We start from the raw sequence: 18,224 nt of genomic DNA on the forward strand, positions 1-18,224 counted from the left end.
CAGGTAGAAACAAACCTAGCTGAACTGCGAAATGGTTTACTCCTCTGTAAGCCTATTTTAAAAGCTTTGCAATAAAGAACAGAATTAAAAAAAAAAAACTTTATATAGTTTAATACAGTAATTTCAAACTTTTGTAACCAAAAATGAACTCAAAAAAGTTAAAACACATATAATACACTTGGACCTTTTGTAAAGTAAGTTTTTATTCTACCATCAAACACAAATCACTAAAGTTTGTCCTCCCTAGTTACTGGTATACTATTAACATTTAAAACAAATTTAGAATTGATGCACAAACCAATTAAATTTTGTGTAATACTAAATTTTTAAAAATTACAAGGCTAATGAAAACGCATCACATCATAATTCATTTTCTGTAGAACTAGGTGTTATTTTTCAACGCTCTTACTCATCTAAACTGGAACAATGATTAAAAACAATAGCAGTAACACATAGAACAGTAATGGCAAGAGAAAATTTTCAGTTTCAGTCCTGGAAATGGTGTACTTTTCTTAAACTATACACTGCAGTAATTATAGCACCATAAATAAATAAATGAACAAACAAGAAAACCACAAGAAACCAGAATTTGGCCATCCATCCTCTGGCTTAATTTTAAACTTTAATGAATTGGTTAAGAATTGAAAGTAGTGAAGAAATCAGTCATAGCAAGTTATAGCATGGAAAAAAAATTTAAATTGCCAAATATGCTACAAAGAAAAATGTCTTCATTAGGGGACAGAATAAGAATTCCAATATTCAGAAGAAAATTATTAGCTGCTTGCAAAGCTCTGACTGACTAAAGCCCTATCACCCTAATTTTATTTCTTAAAGTATAGAAGAGTGCCATGAAATTTTACTTGCCATAAAGAAGCTTGGAACATAGTCAACATGGTTAGCGGCATTTGAAAATGACATGAAGATTAATGACAAATAGCCATGCATAAAGCAATTCATTAAAATGGTAACAATAACAGCTCTGAAAATGTACGAAAACACACAAATGCTAAAAGAAAGATTCTGTTTTAAACCACAGACATAAGCATGAGGTTCAATGACACACATCATCTTGAGGTTGGATTTTTTTTTTTTAAGTTCTTTAAGACATCACAGGACTGCTGGATAAAGCAGGAAGTCAAACTTCAGGAAATCACAAGTAAAACACATTGGCTTACTTTAGCAAAAAGAAGATATCCAATACCTATGAAAGAAACCATTCATTAAAATACTGTTAAGTAAACATAAATTAAGTACTTGCCCCTTCTGATTTCTCCACTGTGTTAGCCAGCATCTCCTGTAGGGCCCGGACAGAGAGAGACTGTTCCAGCACAAAAGTGCAGATGGAGAGGTCTGGGGGAACATTCTGTGTGGAAAGAGGGAGAGAAGCCATTGTCATCACCTTCATTGTCATTGTCGTCATCATCATCAAGCAGTCGGACCCAATTTACTTTATTAAACTTCAGTTTCTTTCATAAAAAAAAAAAAAGATTACTTATAAATTCTCTATTATCAGCTCCTCAATCACTGAAATACATTATCTAATCTGCTCACACTTAATCCACATTTTAATTTATGGATAACAACAGCCACGGTGTACCGAGTGCCTACTCACTTAGGCACTGCACTCAGAGCTTTATCAGAAACCTGTGTGGTCATCCATGGTAAGGATGATTACTATTGTTATGTGGATAAAAAAACAGAGAAGTTAGGTTACTTTTCCAAAGTCACAATTACCAAGTTTTTCAAGGCAGTATTAAAAATCCTGATTTCTTGGACTTCCAAGCATTCTTCTAACCTACCGAGCAGTCAGCTGATAAAAAACACAAACCACAGAATAATACTTGCTTCAAACTATCCAAGTTAATAAATATAAAACTGAATTGGTACAAAATAGCCATTTACACAGGCTTCTCTTCATCCAGAAAAAAGACAGTTACTTTGTTTTACTCAAGTTGGATATATATTTGGCCTCTAACTAGAGATGTGGCAATTTGACTTCTGCTCTGTCTTGGAGTGGGGTGGGGAGTGTGTATTTTCCCTTTCTCTTTCCTTCCCTTAAAACTTCCACTCCAATCAATAACTCCATAAATTGTGAAAATCCCAAAAGCTTAACTATCAAGGTGGTGAAGAAAACAGGGTAAGAACTGACTGGCGAGTTAGAGACAACTATCCCAATCAGGAGCAAGTATTATTATCGTTCATGAATGCTTTTTGCTTTAGATAAGCAGGATCCAGTGGGCAATCCAACCGGGTCTGGGAAGAGGCTCAAAGGAGGATTTTCCTAACAGAAGACCATTATGAATACATTAAACAGTACATGCAAGTGACACAATGTCTTCTTCACAAAACGAACATTAGGAAGACAATTCTAACTTGATGTAATGAATCAAAATTACAATTTTTCATGTCTAAATATTTATTAAATTGAATCACTACCATTAAAATGATTCTTATCATCAGAGAATGATACTTGATGGTTTCAAGGAAAATGGAGAACCAGGGTTCCAGAATTAAAATTCTTTTGTGGATGAAATGAACATATAATCTTGGTCACTAAGGTTACTCATACCCCACAAACCTTCCTGGCACCCATGTATGTATATATGTATGTATGTATGTATCTATCTTTCCTTCCTTCCTCCCTAAATCTTTTTTTTAATGTTAATCTATTTGAGAGAGAGAGAGAGAGAGAGGCAGAGAGAGAGAAAGAGAAACAGAGGATCCAAAGTGGGGTCTGCACTCACAGCAGAGAGCCCAATTCAAACACATGAACCGTGAGATCATGACCTGAGCCAAAGTTGGACACTAAACCAACTGAGCCACCCAGGCCTCCCTGTTACTTATCTTCTTTTAAGATTATTTATTCATTTTTGAGAGAGAGAAAGAAAGACACAGTAGGGGAGAGGTAGAGAGAGAGGGAGAGAAAGAGAATCCCAAGCAGGCTCCACACCGTTTGCCTAGAGCCTGACATGGGGCTCAATCCCATGAACTGTGAGATCATGGCCTGAGCCGAAATCAAGAGTCAGATGCTTAACTGACTGAGTCACCCACATACCCCTGTTCTTTATTTTTTCTTTGTTTAATATGAAATTTATTGTCAAATTGGTTTCCATACAACACCCAGTGCTCATCCCAACTGAAATTCCCTTCGTTGGATTCCTCTATTCTCCCATTCAGGGCTTCTGATGCCCCCAAATTTCCTTCCATTCCTTCTCAGACTACCTCAAGTGGTCGTCAAAGCAAACACCCAGATCTGGGCATAGCTACTGCTTTCACAGTCTGCAGTCAGCTGGACAAGGGCTCCCTTTCCAAAACGCCCAGATGAAAGACTAGAGGCTAGGCAACAACTTCTCTTTTACTATGACATTAGGAAAAATTCTTTTAAGTTTAACTTTCTCGGGTCTAACTATATTAACTGCAATTTATCGGACCAAGACAAGGGCCAATGGGGAAAAAATCTGTTACTCAAAGCATTTATTCCATTCTTATCCATTTAATTGTGAGAGTTTGGAAGCTATACCAACGGGGCGGATAGACTGCCATGTTATTAAATGGTGTGCTAGTAAACCAATTTCTCAGGGGGAAAAATGCCTTGATGGGTAGCATTTGCCCATTTCTGTGACACAAATACTCTAATAATTGCTGGTCTCGAAGTCAAAGTTTATAAATCAGCTCATAAAATTCCTAAATATGTAACACATAGCTCTCAGGAATCTACAAGAACTGTTCCCAATGTACCATTGGACTGACTTCAGACCCACATCCGTTAGTTGCTTTAGAATGACTATATTAAAACAGTTAAGAGCTTGGATTCTATACACAGTCACCTAAGCAATAATCCTGGCCTCACTACTTACTAGCTGCTAACTTTTCTAATCTTTGGTTTCCTTCCCTGGAAAATGGTTTAGGAATTACAACAACTACACCATCCGCATGGAGTTCCTGTGAAAGACAAGTAAGTAAAAAGGCGTATCACAATGTCAAGAGCTCAAAATAAGGGAGCTATGGTCATTAGTTTTGTATACTGTCCTTTCTCTCTGTGGCACTCAGGAGTACCACTCATGTCTTAAAGCTGACTCTTGGATGGAGTCTGCTCTGGAGAAACAGTGTTTGAAATCACAAATCAGGGGTGCCTGCGTGGCTCCATCGGTTAAGTGTCTGACTTCATCTCATGTCATGATCTCATAGTGTGAGTTCAAGCCCTGCATCCGGTTCTGCACAGAGAATCCCTACTTGGGATTCTCTCTCTCTCCCTCCCTATCTCTCTCTCTCTCTCTCTCTCTCTCTCTCTCTCTCTCTCTCTCTCCCCCTCCTTGCCCCACTCGTGCTCTCTCTCTCAAAATAAATACACTTAAAAAATCATTAATTATGCACCTGTTCATAATATCCAAAATGTTCTAGTATTTTCAGGAAAAGGTAGTTTCTGGTAACATTCAAAAGTTTATACACTGGATGTATTTATTAAACTGTTTCATGCTTCATTTGATCAAAATGTTAAAAGAATGGATCACTACAACAGCTTGCATTTATTTTAAAGACCCTTGAAAATGGAATGACATGGAAAGGCATGAATTTGGAATGTGTTAACCTTGCCACACTAATTTCATCTGGCCACAGCATGACATGCCTGTTACACATGTTCTTCTAGACAGTAGGAATTAGCAGGAGTAAAGGAACAGACGATCCACAAAAGTAATTCTCTCTCAGACTCAACCCACTTTCTTCTGACCCATCTTTCTCTTCTCCCTCTCTCTCTCTCTCTTTGCCCCTCTCCTCCTCAAAATACACATAGATGTAATAGAAAAGCTGAGAAGAAAATATTGTTTACCCCTTTCACAAAAATGTGAAACGATACAAATCAAAGCTCTGTAGTATCATGTTTGTTTCGTTCTGAGGAAAAATCATCTGGTTATTTTACGCAACAGAATCATTACTATAACTTGTTATCTTTTATTTTTATTTTTTAAAGTTTATTTTGAGACAGAGAAAGAGAGGGTGAGTAGAAGAGAGGCAGAGAGGGAGGGAGAGAGAGAATCCCACGCAGGCTCTGCATTGTCATTGCAGAGGCTGATGTGGGGCTCGAACCCACAAGCCATGAGATCATGACCTGCTTAACTGGCTGCTTAACTGACTGAGCCACCCAGGTGCCCAAACTTGTGAACCACCAAGGGGCGCCTGGGTGGCTCAGTCAGTTAAGCATCCGACTCCAGCTTAGGTCATGATGTCCCAGTTTGTGAGTTCGAGCCCCGCGTCGGGCTCTGTGCTGACAGCTCAGAGCCTGGAGCCTGCTTCTGTTTCTGTGTCTTCCCTTCTCTCTCTGCCCCTCCCCCGCTTGTGCTCTATCTCTCAGTGTCCCTCAAAAGTAAATAAATGTAAAAAGAAAATTTAAGTGAACCACCAAAAGTATTCCTTAATGTAGATGAATGTTTCTTCAAATAACCTTGAATGTTTTATAATAGCTAAACCATAACATAGTATTTATGTTAAGCCTTTGTTCCCACTTCCCAAAAAGAAAGTTGAGTCAGTGAAAAAGAAAGGGTCTTGTTCTTTAGTTACAAACCAACTAAATGGCCGGGTATCAAAGTGACTCCTAACAGCAGGCACAAGAAATAAAGTACTACATTCTAGAAACCTCAGGCGTGAGAGTCTCAACCCACAAACATCTGCAAGCTATCATCTTGTCCTCCATCTCTTATGTTTTAAAGTCCTGTTACCAAGAAATCTGAGTTTTCAAACTGCAATATGAGAAAACTTCACAGGGGACCTGGGTGGCTCAGTGGGCTGAGCATCCAACTTCAGCTCGGGTCATGATCTCGTGGTTCCTGAGCTGGAGCCCCGCGTCGGGCTCGCTGCTGTCAGCACAGAGCCCACTTTGGATCCTCTGCCCCCACCTCTGCCCCTCCCCGACTTGCGTTCTCCCCAAAGTAAGTAAATATTTTAAAACAAGAGACTCTTCTGTCCTTACAATGAGTGTGCTCGTAAATCGTGGAAACCACTCTTATGCTGTATGCCTTCCATTATAAGGACTTCAAAAGAGACCACATCAGAATGTAACACTAAGAAGGCCAGCACAGCATGTACGTCTGTCTACCTCTTACACATTACACACACATTTCTTTCCCATGCGAAATTAACTCAAAGTGCTTCTGTCTGAATGTCTACCTGGGCTGCCCAGAACAGTACCCCAAGCGGGCAGGCGAAAGGTTAGCAATACTCTTCACGTAGAGACAACCCCAATTCGATGAGGATATGTGTACGTTCACAAGAATAACAAACCTTAAGCTAGCAGCATGGTTGGGTATCTTTTCTTCTTTTTAAAATACAAATTGGTCGCTGTTCTCCTCTGCCTAACAGCTACCTGGCCTTAAGGGAAGAAAATTCTCCAGAATAACCACATACGGCATCTGGCTTTGTTGGCACTGGAGAGTCTGTGTGAAATCAATTAGGTTTCCAACTGAGGTACCCATCAAACCATTTGGCTTCCACAGATATATCTGCCTAACCCACTTAAAAAACCTATTGAAACATGCCATTACCTTAACTGAACTGCAACCGGTTATCTGGGACTACGTAAGTCACAGCTCATCTCTTACCGCTGTATAAAAACTGCATAGCAACTAACCACTCCATTTTTTTAAAAAAAAAATTTAAGGTTTTATTATTTATTTTTGAAAGAGACAGAGTGTGAGCAGGGGAGTGGCAGAGAGAGGGAGACACGGAATCTGAAGCAGGCTCCAGGCTCTGAACTGTCAGCACAGAGCCTGATGCAGGCGTGGAACTCGCCAGCCGTGAGATGGTGACCTGAGCCAAGGTCGAACGCTTTAAATGACTGAGCCACCCAGGAGCCCCTTAATCACTCCTTTTTAGCATCCTCATACCCCTGCTCATGCTTTTCCTCTTTTAGCCTAAAATATCCATTTCCAGGTCTCCACCTATGAAAACTATTTCATGTTTTTGAATCACACATAAATAGAATTACGTATGAAAACATTTTCCTTGTTGAAAACTCAAACAATACTAAAAAACTGAAAGCTCTCTCTTCCCAAATTTAATGATACTCATTCTCCCTTATCCTTCCTCCCAGGTGTCAGCGCATGGATGATGACCTTTTGGCTGTGCCCCTTTCCAGGTCTTTTGTTGTGCACTCACACATATGCTCACACAGAAGCGTACAGAATGGCTTTTCCCATTAACGGGCTCCCTTTGTCCAAACTACGTATTTTAAATTACTAATATGTCTTAGAGATCGTTGTCTATGAGCCTATCCATATAGGCTCCTCCAAGACTGCTAGAGAATCTACATGTATCATATGCCTTCTGAAGACTGGTTCAAGTTCTCTGCCACATAACATGGTCACTCAACTTGGACCCTCACCCCCCCAGCCACCGCTTGACCAGCCTGATGTGCTAGCTTACAACACACAGTGTTCACCGTTCAATGAGTTGACCTCAACCTCTGATTCCAAGTGTTTCTGCCTACAGGGATGTAGGTAGTTATAGCCCAAATGACAGATCTCCACTTTCGCTTCTGTTTCAGTACTCCTGACACAAAGACAGGTTGCTTCTTCACCTTTATGCAGTGACTTCCAAGTGTGCTCCACATAACCTGTGGGGTAACTCAGATATCACAAAATGTATTTTGAAAATCAATGAGATGTTAGCTCATGGCAGTTCGACAGCATAAGAAAAAGAGCAAGACACTGTATCAGAGGACATGGCGCTCAGACCCAGGGCGTAGCTAGCCAAGGGACCGTAGGTAAATCAGTCTGAGCTCTCCCATCTGTGTAAGTGGCAAAATGCTTTTCATATTTCAGAGAATTGTTCTGAGGTTCAAATAAGAAGATCAGCGCATTATAAACCGAAAAATGCCAATAAAATATCATTTTTATCTGCCTAATTTAAGAAAAACCTAAATCAGATAGAAAGCTCAGAATCGCAGAGATGTAAATTAAGAGAAGAACCAACGTTCTATCAAGAAATGTGAAGACAGTATATTTTAGAGTGGAGCAGATGGTCTGGAGTTGAGACAGATTTGTTTTTGCTCAGCTACCCATCTGCTGAGTGGCCTTTGGCAAGGGACTGTAACCACGGAGGGTCAACTTCTCCATGAACTATGGAGGTACCAAAATGTATCTTCTCCAAAAAATAAAGTTGTTTTTTTTTTTAAGCTGCCAAGTAGAAACAGGAAACAGACAAAATTTCACCTACCAGATGGGGAATAATATTCTTTAAAATGTTTACATATTCCACCATTCCAATAAAATTATGGTGTTGTATCCCATTGACTTACATGAAATACTGTAAAAGGGATTATCAAGCAGGATATAAGAAAAATCCTGGTTCACTTTTTCCTCTTTATATGTCTTCAAAACTCCAATCATAACACTTCACTATATCCCCAGCCTGCCAATGTGGTTATTACAATACTTTCACACCTTTCTATGAGAGTTCACAGGTCTGGGTAGTTTTTCTTGTCATATTCTTTTTCCCTTCATCCCACTTTGCACCAAAGATTAACATGCAATTGCCTTAGAGAAAGAAACATTTATCCTATGCAAACTAATTTTCAGCTTTGTAATAGACAAGGCTAAATGCGATCCTAACAGATAAAACTGATTATGTCTGGGTTTCCCGGGGTCTAAAGGCTTTGAATCTCTTCAGAAAAACTCAAGCCATTGCACTTGGCGTTCTTGACAACATGGGTCCAGGTGGAGAAGGATCTTTTAGGAGGTTTAAATGACTGGTAATTAGTGTAAATCACCACTACAAAGAGCCATAGCTCTACCAATTCAGCAGTTTATCATGAAAATCCCAAGTGACTTCATAGGGTTTCATATGATTTGCTCGGGTGTTCATTTCACCCACTGGCACGTATCTTTTTATACAATGTCCTTTAAACACAATATTAAGTAGATACGCCGATCTATCTTATTTGTACAATTACTTTAACACTCAGATGACTCAAAGGCGCCAGTGCAAATACAGAGGTCCACTAGTTTGACATTCCATCACACATTACCTCTCCCATTCTAATAACACCCAGGAATATGATCTCAGGTCGAGTCTGCTCTCACCTCTTGAGTGGGAGCCATAGTTGGGCAGAACACAAGTACATGATATTTTGAAAGCAAAACACTCAAAAAGAAACCAAAAGAGAGATTTCCGCTATGAATTAAGACTCAATATGAAGGTATCTTAAAAACCATACATGCTGTTAAGGGTTCACTGGATATAGCCCCTACTTCTAAACACTGCTAAGTCAAACACCTATCAGTCACAATCTTTATCAAAGCCTAACTCTCCAGACTCTAGGTGTTGGCCCACTATGTTATTCGAATTTAAAGCATATAATTTCTAGTCCTATAAATACATGATGATGTTCCAGGAAGTTGGGCTCCAATTTGAGAAATCCATTAAAAAACTCTAGGGTCCCCACTCAATTCAGAGTTTACAGCTGGAGTAAATACGTAAGTAAATGGATGAATACACAACCCCAAGAAGAAAGTCACCATAAATTATTTTGGAGCAAAGTTTCACTCTGCACCAAAGAGATATTCTTAAGGATTAGCAAAATACATATATGTTCATCACATATGTAGAAAGCATGTGGCAGTGTCACGATAGCAAGTATACACTGATAACTAAAACAAAAACAATGTGTGGCCCAAGCATCTGTCCTCTGTAAGGACGAGCAGCTGTGCCACATCACAGAAGGGAGCTCATCTGATTTGGAGCAGATGTCACGTACCCTACGTTGTCTGTGAAAGTGACCCTTTCCAGGAAGACCCAACAGCCCTTCTAGTCTGACTCCATACATTCCTGAGTGAGGCTGCCAGCATGCAAAATAGTCCCAAGCTCTTCAGAGACTCCTGGCTAACCCTGAGTAGTGCGCGCACAAAGAGACACAAAGGACCTAGCAGAAAGTAAATCTGAAGCAGGGTTCAAATGGCCTGAACTTCGCACGCACTTCTCCACCCACACACAAGTCCACGTGCTGAGGACAGAAACCTTACTGTTCAAAGTATGCATGTGCAACCATTGCCCTAACTCTATGCTACAAACGAACAGGGCAACCTACAGGAATCCAGGCTGAAATAAAAATAAGAATGAAGAGAAAAATTTGAGCACTGACATCAGTGTTAAAACACCACGGAGGAGACATATTACCCAGATTTAGTCCAGGCAAGTTCCTAAAAAAAGAAAAGCCAAACGCAGAAAAGTAACACAACCTTGAAATGGGGCAATCAGAATGTGTTCTTCTGGGGCACCTGGGTGGCTCAGTCGTTTAAGCATCTGATTCTTGGTTTCCACTCAGATCATGATCTCACGGGTTGTGGGATCCAATCCCACATTGGGCGCACAATTCCAATGGCATTTTTCACAGAAAGAGAGCAAACAATCGTAAAATTTGTATGGAACCACAAAAGACCCCCAAAAGCCAAAGCAATCTGGAGAAAGAATAACAAAGCTGGAGGCATCGTGCTTCCTGATTTCAAACTAGATGACAAAGGTACAGTAATCAAAGCAGGACAGGATTGGCATTAAAAAAAAAAAAGGCACGTAGATCAATAGAATGGAACAGAGACCCAGAAATAGGCCTATGCATATATAGTCAATTAATTTACAGCAACGGAGCCAAGAATATACAATGGGTCAACAATAAGCTATATAGGGAAAATCAGATGGCCACATGTAAAAGAATGTAACTGGACCACCCTCTTGCACCACACACCAAAACTAACTCAAAATGTATTAAATCCATGAAGGCAAGACCTGAGACCAGAATACTCCTAGAAGAAAACCTGACATCAGTCTTGGTAATGAGATTTTGGATTTGACACCAGAAGCAAAGGCAACAAAAGTAAAAATAAATGGGGCTACATCAAACTAAAATGCTTCTACACATCAAAGGAAACCATCAACAAAATGAAAAGACAAAACATTTATCTGATAAGGGATTTATACCCAAAATGTATGAAGAACGCATACAACTCAACAGCAAACAAACAATCCAATTTAAAAATGGACGAGGGGCACCTGGGTGGCTCAGTCGGTTAAGCGCCGACTCCAGCTCAGGTCACCATCTTGCGGTTGACAAGTTCGAGCCCCGCGTCGGGCTCTGTGCTGACAGCTCAGGGCCTGGAGCCTGCTTCGGATGCTGTGTCCCCCCCCTCTCTCTCTGCCCCTCCCCCGTTCGTGCTCTGTCTCTGTCTCAAAAATAAATATAAACATTGAAAAAAATTTTTTTAACAAAAATGGGCAAGAGGACTTGAATACTTTTCCAAAGAACACATTCAAATGGCCAAAAGGTACCTAAAGAGGTGTTCTACATCACTGTCAGGAAAATGCAAATAAAAACCATAATGAGATATCACCTCACACCTGATAGAATGGTTATTATGAAGAAGACAGGAAATAACAAATATTGGCAACATTGTGGAGAAAAGGGAATACGTTTACATGTGATGGAAACATAAATTGGTGCAGCCACTATGAAAAAGAGTATGGAGATTTCTCAAAAAATTAAAAATAGAAATCCCCTACAATCCAGCAACTCCACTTCTGGGTATATACGCAACAGAAGTGAAGACAGGATCTGCACTCCCATATTCACTGCAGCATTTATCAAGATATTTAAGATATAGGGACAATCTAAGTATCGATGAATGAATGGATAAAGAAGATGTGGGGCATACACAATGGAGCATTATTCAGCCGTAAGAAAGAAGGAAATCCTGCCATTTGCAACAACACGATTGTTGCAACAACAGGATTGAACCTGAGGCCTTATGCTAAGTGAGCTAAGTCAAACAAAGACAAGTACGACGTATCACTTATATGTCGAATCTAAAAAAGCCAAACTCAGAGACCAGAATGGTGCTTACCACGGACAAGGGGGTGGGGAAAAGATAATACACTGATCAATGAGTACAAACTTCCAGTTTAAGATGAATAAATTCAGAGGCTCCAATCTACAACACAGTGATTATAGTTAATAATGCTGCATTATATACTTGGAAGTTGCTAAGAGAGACGATCTTAAATGTTCTCACCGCAAAAACGTAAGGGTAATTATGTGATGTGATGCAGGTGTTACGTAATGCTATGGTGGCAATCTTTTTGCAATATATAAGTGTATCAAATCAACATCCTGTACACCTTAAATTTACACAACAGTGTTATGTCAATTATACCTCAATAAAGGTGGAAAAAGACATAAGCTTATATAAAGAAACAGTTATAAAACTGTATAATTGGATTTACGACACTCATATATGATTTTAAAATAGTACAAAAAGAATGGAGCTATGTGAAACAAAGTTTCTTTATTTTACTGGAATTAAATTAGTATTAACCTTAAGTATATTGTGAAGTTACATTGATGAGTTACAATAAATTAAAATAATGCATATTTCAATTCTTAGAGTAACTACTAAGAACATGACTCAAAAAATACATAGCAGGGGCGCCTGGGTGGCTCAGTCGGTTGAGCGTCCGACTTCAGCTCAGGTCATGATCTCGCGGTCCGTGAGTTCGAGCCCCGCGTCAGGCTCTGTGCTGACAGCTCAGAGCCTGGAACCTATTTCAGATTCTGTGCCTCCCTCTCTCTCTGACCCTCCCCCATTCATGCTCTGTCTCTTTCTCAAAAATAAATAAACGTTAAAAAAAATTTTTTTTTAAAAATACATAGCAAAAAATAAGCAAAAGAGGTTTCAAAATGGCACACTAACCATTTTACACAAAAGAAGGAAATGACTAAGGAACAAAAGAACAAAAACAACAACAAAAAAGAGGAGGCATAAAACAAAAAATAAAATGACAAAAATCAATGTAACCATTCCCCGTATATTTTTCAAGGAAAATATGATGTATATACATACACACACACAAAATAGAACATTATTATTGGGATGGATATTATAAATTATACTTGAATACAAAATTAATAATATATAAAATACAAACAGAGGAATAACAGAGGAATATTATTCAGCCTTTAAAAAAAAGGGAAGCACCTGGGTGGCTCAGTTGGTTAAGTGTCCAACTCTTGGTTTCCACTCAGGTCATGATCTCATGGTTTGTGGGTTTGAGCCCCACATTGGGCTCTGCAGTGACAGCTTGGAGCCTGCTTGGAATTCTCTCTCTCTCTCTCTCTCTCTCTCTCTCTCTCTCTCTCCCCTTCTGCCCCTTCCCCACTTGCTCGTGCACTCTCACTATCAAAAATAATTTTGATAAAATATTTTTTTTTAAGGGAAGGAAATCCTGTGGTTTGTGACAACATCAGTGAACCTGGCATTATGTCACGTGAAATCAGTTGGATTCAGACAAATTCTGCATGATTTCATTTATGGGTAAAATCTCTAATCGTCAAACCCACAGAAGCATGTAGCGCAATGACTGTGGCTGGGGGCTAGGGAAAAGGGGGAAATGGGGAGGTGTTGGTCAAGGGGCACCACATTTCAGTTTTGCAAGATGAATAATTCTGCCGATCTAATGTACAGCACAGTAACTGCTGCTAACAATACTGTATTGCCTGTTTGAAATTTGCTGAGAGTTCATCTCAAGGGTTCACACCACATAAAAAACAATTTTAACTGTGAGAGGTGAGAGACGTGTTAAACGGCTTGACTGTGGTAATTATTTCACAATGTGTGTGTGTATGTGTGTGTGCATATATGTGAGATATATATGTGTATATATATATATATATTTATACGTATATATTTTATACCTTAAATATATACACTTTTTTAATTTGTCAATTACAACCTCAATAAAACTAGGGGGTAAATCCCACTGCCTAGTAAATTATATCCAAGCTCCCTGCCTGGTGTCCATATTCTAGATCCAACCTAAGTTTCCAGCCTATATTTAATGCTTACTACGATTGGGCTACATTGGATAACTCTCTACTCTTCATAAACCTATTTCCTATTCCCATCTTTGTCCTTTGTCCAATTTCTACTCATCCTTCAATGCCAAGCTCAAGTAGTACATCTGTGCAGCATCTCCTTCTGACTCAAACCGCCTTGTATGATGCATATTTGTACGCAACACATCTTTTCTCACTATTTAGTAACCTAGAGACTTCCTTACCCTCCACTATGCTTCACTTGTGATATATCTTGTTGAAAAGTCTGAATAGTACTGTCTGTGCTCCATGGGCAAGGCCCATTAAAGAAAAACAATTCTGTGATACATATACCATCTCATTGCAAATGAACCACTGAAAAAATATTTGTAATTAAGCCCTAGAAATATTTTTAAATTGTATTACTTTTAAATTTTTAACTAAAGATTTTTAAATAAGGTAGATGTGATCTTTCCAAGGTAAATATGTTAAAACAATGCAAAATCTAACATTTCTGTGAAGCCTTAAAAATTCTAATTCATGCTGATTTTAAGAATAATGTTTTTAAGATTGAAGAACACTTAAAAAATCAAAATTTTCTGCACAGAATTTAATTACGTTATTTCAGGACCCTTTCTTGCAGGAAATTAGATGGATTCATACACACCTACTCCATTCATAGGTAGGTTACTAACCTGAAAAATTTGTTGGACCTTTACAGAAGTAAATTCTTTGGTGATAAAATTACACACTTGTAAATCTTTTATTTGGCAAATAACATAATAAAATTGAACGAATGATGACACGTTTCATCCTAGTAAAAAGATTTAATGATAAAAACGTCCATTAAAATAACCATCCATCTATTTTCTACAAGCTAATCCCAGTTTATATTAATTTCACCCCCATTAACCACACTTTATGTTTATACCCATAATTGCTTAAAGAATGAACGATCTAGTTAAGTTTTCGGTGCCTGCTGAAATACATCTTCGTTAGACTGATCTCATTTCCTGCAGAGCACCAGGCCATAACCGCCAGTGAAAAGTAAGCACATAATTTATCAGGACTTGAGGAAAGTCTCCATCTCTGTTGAAGAAAACATTCTCATCTTTAAGCGTGAAACTACTCAAACCTTTCCAGTCTATGATACGCCTGAAACACTAACCAACTTAAACAGCTCACATTGAATTGATTCATGCTCAATGGACTAACAATTCAATTATCACAGAATGCTCAAATTCAAATTGGGAATCTGAGCACCCGCAAAGCTAGCACTCCTTTTTACATATATAACTTTAGCCATGAACACATTTCAAAAAACAGTGTAAAAACTCAGCTCCTTAAACGAAGATTTATTTTTCAAGGATGCCTGTTTGAACATATTTTTGCCTTTGAAAATTCATGCTGAAATATGAAATACATTTTTGCCTTCTCAATTTGATTTTTAAATTTGGTTTTTCCTATTAAATTATTCATTATCATCTTTCAAAAGAACTAAACTTTTTTAAAAAGTTCAGGAGGAGAGAGGGAGAGAATCTTAAGCAGACTTCACACTCAGCACAGAGCCAGATGCAGGGTTCGATCCCACTACCTCAGGATCATGACCTGAGCTGAAGTCAGGAGTTGGATGCTCAACCAACTGAGCCACCCAGACACCTCTCAAAAGAACTTCTGAAAATTGTGTTATAAGTGGAATATCGGGATCTCATAAAAATCAATATGTAGCCATTGAAGGAAGAAAAATGAATTAAAACGCGATGGTGTAAAACACCTAATTTCTGTAACCTCAAGCAAGAGCATTTCATCAAGTTGGAAACTGGAGTAGAGATTACTGGTCTCCAAACCTCTCTCACTGTATACCCTGTATGACTTCCCTAATGTTGCTTAACCAATTACTACAAATTCAGTAGCAACACAAACTTATCCTCTTCCAGCTATAGAGGTCAGAAACCTGAAATCTGTTTCATTAGGCTAACATCAAGATCCGAGTAACGGTGGGGGTGCCTGGGTGGCTCAGTCAGTTAAGCATCTGACTTCAGCTCAGGTCATGATCTCACAGTTCATGAGTTCGAGCCCTGCATCAGGCTCTGTACTGACAGCTCTGAGCCTGGAGCCTGCTTCAGATTCTGCCTCTCTCTCTCCCTCCACCCTTTCCCTGCTAGTGCTCTTTCTCTCTCTCAAAACTAAACATTTAAAAAAAAAAAAAAAAAAAAAAAACATATGAGCAACGTTGTATTCCTGGCACCGAAGGGAGGGTTCCCTGCCTTTTTCGGGGGCTACACATCACCTGTATTCCTTGACTTCACCTTCAAAGCATATCCTTCCAATACCAATCTTCATTCACCACAACCTCTTCTCCCATTCCGTAGTCAAATCTCTCTGACCCTCCCTCTTAGAAGGATACTTCTAATTCCAATCAGAACTTACCCAACTAATCCAGGACAATCTCCTCATGTCAAGATGCTCAGTTTAGCCACATCTGTAAAATCCCCTTTGCCATATAATGCCTTTACAGGTTACAGGGATAAGGACCCAGGTACCTGTGGCATCAATGGAGCCTACCACAAACTCCATAAGCAAATATTTTGAACATAAATTACAAAACAGAACGTATTAAAATACTGTTTCATCATACATCTGAACTCCAGTACTAATATACATTATAAAATATTACAAATCAAGCTAAAACATTTTCTATAACTTACTTTACTTGAACAGAACAAATTTTGCTCAGGTTATCAATGTAATACGGCTGAATATGGCTCATGGTTTTTTAAATCATGGGTTAAAAATCTGTAATACAATACTATGAAAGGCTGGTTTCAAGTGAAGTTTAATCTCAAAAGTAATTTGTTTAAAGGCTTTTAAAGCTGAAAAAGAGGGGTGCCTGGGAGGCTCAGTCAGTTGAAGTTTGTCTGACTTTGGCTCAGGTCATGAACTTGCAGTCTGTGGGTTCAGGACCCGTTTTGGGCTCTGTGCTGACAGCTCGGAGCCTGGAGCCTGCTTCAGATTCTCTCTCTCCCTTTCTCTCTGTCCCTCTCTCACTTGCGTGTGCTCTCTCTCTCTCGCTCTCTCTCTCTCTCTCTCTCTCTCAAAAATAAACATTAAAAAAATCTTTAAATAAATAGTTCAGTTCTGAAAAGTCTCACTGTGATGACTATATACTCTGACTAGTTTATATGGCTCAAGGAACAAGTAAACCATAGGGTAAGATTTGTAATTAAAATAAATGTTCTGATAGACTTGAGTGTTTTTGACCGTTTTCTTATCAGATCTAATTACTGTTGTTTTACCTCATAATACAGCTAGCTGGCAAAGAGTTTGTGGAAGCTAAAGAGTTTGTGGAAGTGAAAATACCAACTCTTACTTTCATCTTTTTATTTGTGCCTACATTGCGAGGATAGTTTTCATTTGTATTCTACAGAATATCGAAATGACAACTGTTCACTTTTTGAGCTAATTTAGATAGAACTAGAATATTTAATAGTAATTATAGTAAATAATCATCATGGCTAACACTCAGCTGCCCCCTACTCTGTGCCTGTTGCTGCTGTAAGCATCTGACATTTATTTATTTTATTAATGATTTCAGGAATAGAATTTAGTGATTCATCACATAGAATACCCAGTGCTCATCCCAACAAGTGCCCTTCTGAATGCCCATCCCCCAGTTCGCCCATGCCCCACCCACCTTCCCTGTATTTAAGGAGTCTCTTATGGTTTGTCTCCCTGTTTTTTTCTTTAATTTTTTTAACATTTATTTTTGAGAGAGACAGAGAGAGACAGAGCATGAGCGGGGGAGGGGAAGAAAGACAGGGAGACACAGAATCCGAAGCAGGCTCCAGGCTCTGAGCTGTCTGCACAGAGCCCAATGCAGGGCTCGAACTCACAAGCAGTGAGATCACGACCTGAGCCAAAGTTGGACATTAGCCGACTGAGTCACCCAGGCATCCCTCCCTCTCTGTTTTTATCTTATTTTTGCTTCCCTAGATTTATTAAGCCAATTCATCTAGGAACTCGTATAAGATAGGTAACTACTAAACTGATACTGTGTTATGATTCACTAAAATCAAACAAATCCTAACTGAGGAACTCTTGTTCATCTTCAGGATTAATCTTGCAAGACTTTCAAACTGTGCCATGTTTGTTGATAAAATCTGGTTTCTTTCTTACTTGTTTTTGAATAAAAATAATACAAAAACATGTTCTATTATCTTCCCACACCCACTGAATTGCCTGTACCTCCCAGAGGCAACATTTTAGAGTGGAGACCACTACCAGAGATAGTAGTAAAAGTCTATTATTCTACAGACCACAATAAGGGACAAATAATACTGAGCAGACAGTACAGCTGACGGAAGGCTCATAC

At 38.9% G+C, this 18,224-nt stretch overlaps 1 protein-coding gene across 1 annotated transcript in view; it reads right to left on the bottom strand.

Annotated features, from left to right (window-relative positions):
* The window catches only part of RYR2 (ryanodine receptor 2), a 753,483-nt gene that overhangs the window by 489,647 nt on the left and 245,612 nt on the right, over positions 1 to 18,224 (bottom strand). Inside the window, exon 3 of the mRNA XM_042960054.1 lies at positions 1,259 to 1,363. Coding sequence (XP_042815988.1) covers positions 1,259 to 1,363 — 105 coding nt within the window. The remainder of the gene's footprint in view (positions 1 to 1,258; positions 1,364 to 18,224) is intronic.

The sequence above is a fragment of the Panthera tigris genome, chromosome D2 (assembly GCF_018350195.1).
Source record: "Panthera tigris isolate Pti1 chromosome D2, P.tigris_Pti1_mat1.1, whole genome shotgun sequence".
NCBI lineage: Eukaryota > Metazoa > Chordata > Mammalia > Carnivora > Felidae > Panthera > Panthera tigris.